This window comes from Alligator sinensis, unplaced genomic scaffold (assembly GCF_000455745.1).
Source record: "Alligator sinensis unplaced genomic scaffold, ASM45574v1 scaffold2249_1, whole genome shotgun sequence".
NCBI lineage: Eukaryota > Metazoa > Chordata > Crocodylia > Alligatoridae > Alligator > Alligator sinensis.
In genome coordinates this window covers 165,860-171,579 of record NW_005843105.1, presented here as the reverse complement: position 1 = coordinate 171,579, position 5,720 = coordinate 165,860, and the positions used below count along the sequence as shown (strand labels likewise).

At 47.1% G+C, this 5,720-nt stretch overlaps 1 protein-coding gene across 1 annotated transcript in view; it reads right to left on the bottom strand.

The window, feature by feature from the left end:
• LOC102385986 (myelin protein zero-like protein 3) overlaps window positions 1-5,719 on the bottom strand; it is a gene marked incomplete at its 5' end in the record, with an annotated part of 10,531 nt that extends 4,812 nt beyond the window's left edge. Inside the window, one exon of the mRNA XM_025193824.1 lies at window positions 5,573-5,719. Within this exon, the coding sequence (XP_025049609.1) occupies window positions 5,573-5,719 (147 nt within the window). The remainder of the gene's footprint in view (window positions 1-5,572) is intronic.
• Window position 5,720: the final 1 nt, after the last annotated feature.

Sequence of the window (5,720 nt, the reverse complement as noted above, 5' to 3'; positions counted from 1 at the left end):
AGCGCGGGGAGAGAGCCCTGGTCTGGTCTCCAGCAAATGGAAGCTATTAATAATGACCCAAAACACCAGCATCGTGCCCCACTTTTCCTTCTGCTTGGCCTCGACCTCGAGAAACCCCAATAGTCTGTCTCCCCCCCCCATTTCATATCCTCTCCGTGGTTCAAGGTATGTTTTAACCTCGTGTGTTGGGATGTTCCTGCTCGGCCCCACTCTTCCTAGCTGCAAAGCCAGGGCGGGCGGGCGGCGTGCGTGCGCTCGTCGCGCTGCCGTCCCGATGAGATCGGCGGGGGTTGTGAGCCGAGAGCGCGGCTTGCTTGCGGCAGGGCCGCGGCGGGTACGTCGCAGTCGTTCTACGACTGTGGCCTCTGACTCTGTCCACAAGACGCAGTTATATATGGCACCCAAGATAGGAAAAGAAAACATACAAGCCGTGATAATGTGTCCACATTTTACAGGTAGGGTCATAAAATAAAGCATTCTTTAAACAAACAGACGGATACTTGATTTAACGCTGGTTAAATACAGCAACAGCTTTGAAGTTTTGCTGGTTTTTGGTTTTGTTCGTTTATTTCCACCGCAGTCTGCAGAAACACAGTCTGCAATGAGCACGTCAAATTTGGAAAATACATTACTAACCTACAGCAGTAAATAGCATCAAGACAAACTAACTTTCATTCCCCTTTGAGCCAATGTGCGTATCTGGAAAGCTGCATATAATATTGATTATAGGTATCAGAGCTTCTACTGACTACTTCTGTGCTTGATACCGTGCCACTAACTACTGAACTTTGATAGCAAATAAAGCTTGACTGTGATTAGGCACCACGCGGAGTGTTTGTTGAGGAGTCTCCGGAGCAGCGGTGACTGTTGCAAGCCAAAGTTGTGGCATTTGGAAAGGAATCTGTAAGCCTCGTGACCAGCAGCAAAAGGTGTTGCAAGGCGGATTCAGTTAAGTTAAGAGAAGCGAGTGGAGGAATCTGGGCTGGAATAGCAGAGCAGAACAGAGAGCAGGATTTACACGTGTCAGAAGAACAGGAATGGAAAGAAGCTGCCATAGCACCTGCCCAAAGTGTACTTGGCAACAGGCAGAGTTCCCAGTCTACCAACTTCAAACGTGCTAAGTCACTTACAGTGCGAGTCATACATCAAACTGAAAAATGCATCTACTGCTAAAAATCATCACTGCTGAAGAAACAGCATGTTGTCCAAAACTGTAACACTCCACTTAAAGTAAGCTTGGGCTCCAAACTCCGTTATTGCAAGAAGCTGCCCCTCTGACTGGTCTGTCTAGATGTCTTTTTTTTTTACTTTGGCGGCATTTAGCAGGGTTTTCCAATGGAGGGGAATATGATGCAGACCAAATTACTTATTATTTTAATTCTTGAGGAACAACAGTGTACCAAGTGAATTTGTAACAACGAAGGATTCTCCTTTCTCCTGTCTACGGTTGGAGTGAGATGGTGTAAACAAAATTAAAATATGAAAGATGCATCTTCAGAAATATGAAAGATGCATCTGCGTGCCAAGATGAGGACTTTGCAAACCTCTGTTCAATCAGCTGTCCTTGGATTTCTTCTATATCTTCTAGATTCTTTTTCTTCACAGGAGTGAATCAAATGAAATTCTGCATAGCTTTTCTCCAAATGGCTTCAGTTGGGTTGAAGAGCAAAGACAACTTCATTTCTGATGGGTTGAGTTCCTCCTGTTTTGCCTCAATGAAAGGGAATATGACCTTATACTTTATATTAGTGCAACCATTTTTTCCTGGCAAGAGTTTCAAGGCGAGCAGCGGTACCACACTTGCAGCATCAGAAATGTATAATTCAGCTTTGATCTAACATCTGAATGTGGAAGTATTAGCCACCTTCTTCAGAAGTACCTGCAGAAGAAATTGGAAGAAATTTAAAGATAAAAAACGCATGTTACTATGTCATAGTCTTGAGACTGGAGATAGTGGAGAGAACTAGTGGTGCCAGAAAATAGAAATAATGTCTAAACATATCGGCAGAGCATAGCAGCAGGTTAAGACTTTTATATAGTGGCCTTAAAATAAGGAGGGCAAAGTGAATCAAAAAACCAACTAGAGCTGGTTAAAGGAGATAAATTCAGTTCTCCTTTGTTCACAAGAGCTGCATTCTGGTTAGTAGCAGTTTAGGCTTGCCTCTTAATGAGCCTCAACCTTGATGGGAGAAACCAGTCATAGGGTTGAAAGTGAATTCTGCCTCCCTGGGCCATTCAGCCCTTGTTCTCTCTGGCAAGGCTGTTGGCTGGAAACGTGCTACATGTGATTGTGGTCATGGCAGTTTCTGTACTGTGGGTGCCAGGACCTGTAACATGGGATGGGTCTGAGACCTACTGACTTACTTTACTCAAGCTGTGAAAAAGCCATGTAAAACGCCCCCTCAGGCCTGCCCAAGTGCTGATCCAGACTAGTCAGGGTTTGGTTACCTTCACTATGTGTACCATTTAGTAAGGACTCTTTAGTCTTTAGCTTCTAATGGAACAGCTACCATCTCTTCTGTACTCTTCAGTTTTTCCTTTTCTGGACTGTTAATAAAAAAGAAGGTACAAACAACCATCAGATATCGTGGTCCCAGGTTCCTGAGTCAGAAGAGGTAAACAAGGAGATAATAAGCATGTTATATAGAAGGTGCACCGTGCTTTGCACAGAGGGCCCTGGATGTCTGGCTTATGAAAGAAGGGAAAATATCTAACTTCCATTGGCTGTGACCCCACCCCAGAGGCAGCCCTGTGTTTGACATACCACCCCCGCTTAATTTTCTCTGACCCACTCATCCTCTGCCAAACTTGGCTGCCCAGCATTTTATCCAAGCCAGTTGGACTGGGTAGTGTCAGAGCAGAAGGCACAAAAGGGTGGAAGTAACACAACGGATGCGGTGAAAAATGTATGGGTGAGTCGCACCGAATGGTCAAGAACGTTGCTGATCTCTTTGGATCCGGCAGCCCAAAGTTATTCAAGCCACTTCTCTAGGTGCCTGTCCAGCCAGTCCTGCACAGGCGGTGTGCAGTTAACACTAATGTTGTGTGTTACAGGATGTTGTCCTGTAAGCCCTTTATGTGCATGGCTAGTGTGAGGTGGCACTGCATCTGTTTAGACAAACTGCAGATTGCAGGTAGCATTGAATCCGTTTAGGCAGGGCAGCTGAAGGCTGCTGGTTACCAGGCAGCTCGATCACAGTTGGTCAGATGTGGTCTCCCAATCCCTGTCCTAGTCTGTCATTCAAATCTTTCTAAAAAAAGCTCCTTGGGATCAAGTCTTTTAATTTCGTTCCCCAGAACATCTTCTGTCTCTTTCTTTCTGCCTTTATTGTGCTCACCAAGCCATAGCGCATTACCCAGCTGCTATTTCTCCAACTGACAGAGCATCTTGGTAGGCAGCACATTTTGTGGCAATAATGGCCTGATGGTACTGAACCTGTCCTTAAGCCTGTACTTGTTCAGCTGGTAAGAGCTATAAAACTTGGCCTTGCCCTCATGTAAAAGATGCTACTTAAATCTAGCTACATGTGGCCAGATAGTAATCATATTTGCTGTGTCCTTTGGTGTGATGAACAGACAAGAGTTTATCCTAATTGCACAGGACATATCTGCCACACCAGCCCTGGTAGACAGTGGTCCACCTCTCCTTTACCACACCCCCCCACACTGCGAACAGGCAAAGCAAGCTTCCCCCACACAGCTGGCTTTTCCTGACTGCTCTGCCATGAGTAGGAGCAGAGTTATGACTCAAGGGCTCATTCCAGCTGTGAACCCTCTCCTGGGGATGGCAACAAGGGGCCAAATATGCCCACTTGTTTTGGAGGACTTTGTGCTGCAGATGCTTTGCTGTAGTGTGTAGCTACTGGCTCCAGACTCCCATGAAGATACATATTAAGAAGGCTTCTCAGAAGACCCTGTCCTTACAGCTCTGTCTCCACCATCTCGGTGCTCTTCTCTTGCTGTTTCCTCCGGTAGTATCGACAGACAACTACAACGATCACCAGAATGATCATCAGGGCACAGGCAGAACCAATAGCCACTGCCAGGTAGTGGATTTCTGAGAAACGCACTGCACAGAAGAGAAACAAGTGAATGAAAGAGTGGGGGGCAAAATTTGGGGCTGGGCACACGGCTGGGAGCCAGGGACTCCTGAGCTCAGTCCTTCAGACCCACAAACACAGTGCATTTGTTTATTTTCCTCCCATACCCCCTCTATCATCTTCCTCCCTTCTTGTGTTTTGACCATCAGGGTGGGCAGTTTTACCATTCCCGCACTGGTTAATTCCCTACTAGTTGTGACAGTGCCACGTACCACTCTGCACAACGCTGAGCCGGATTTCACCAATCGTGCCGCTGACGTCTGGTGGGTTCATCACCTGACATGTGAAAGTCCCATTGTCGGTCGGCTTCAGGTTCCAGATGACAATGGATGCATCGTTCTTATGAATATTCCCATCCCAAGTAACACGGTCTTTAAACCGCCCAGTAAGCAGATAGGGCTGGCCTTGGTAAAAGAACACCTAGTTTGTCAGGAAGAGGATGTGTTACTGTCCCCATGTGGTACTGTACCTCTCCCCAACCTGGATGAGGCAGCTGCCTGTTCATAAACTTGTGCTTAGGACCATTCTGTCAATGCTCTAGAGCTCTAGACATTCCTAAAACAAGCAGGACTGTGGGATCGTGCTGCCCCCACTTCAGCTTGCGGACTCCACTTAGGACCCAGCTGCCCTCGTACAACGCTATTCTGTCTAATTACTATAGGCCCTGTCCTAGGTACACTTTAGGGTGCATGCCAGCTATCACTGGCACAGAACCTGGCAGCACCAGTGGGAAGCAGCCATGCACGTGAGCACGGTGGGATGGGAATAAAGTCACAGGCCCCCCTTAAACATGGCTCCCTTGATCCTGGCTGCATATCTCCTGCATCCTCACTCCTGGTTCCTTTTCTCATGTGTTTTCACCTCTGAAAACATATGCAGCTTCTGTCCCAGTTGTTGAGGCTTGGAGGAGGGCCTGGGCCAGGCAGGCGGGAGCTGTGCTGAATCAGCCTCTCCCAGCAGAGATCAAAGGCTGCTCTAATCCTAAAATGGATCCTTCATGGGGCACAGTGGCATGGAGAGAGACAGGCTGGCCCAAGTTGAATTTATGGTAGCCTGTTGAACCCTGTGTCATTTTTAATGGGGCCCTTACTGATGCATTTTCCCTGCAAATTAGTGCTGCCGGTGCAGTGCAGACAGGACCATATTCAGCTTTTGTGTAAGTAGGTGCAATTCCACTGGGCTCTTAAGTGTTTTAAATTGGATTTGGCCTGAACTATTTAAAAATGGGTCTAACCAGGTTTAACAGCCAAAATAGCCAGGGCCAGAGGCCAAAGCTCCCCATGAAAAGAGGAGTTAGTTGAATCAGTAAAGACAAAAGCCACACCACCACAGTCCTACGTGACTGCTTGTCTGCTGTCCTCACCCATGTTCACACCTTAGATTGTTACACTCCTATTGCTTAAGTGCTGTGCCTTGGGCAAGGTCTGCGTGAGCAATGCTGTAACATGCTGGAGAGTAAGGTTTCCACTTACAGACTCATCTGAGCCTTTTTCCTCAGGCCGGAAGTTCCAGGTCACCGTCAGTTGTGGGCCAACGGGGCTAAAGGTGGAAAAGGTGCATTTTAAGCGTATGTTAGTCCCATTCAGAGCTTCTTCCTCCCTGGAAGTGTGGACTTCCACA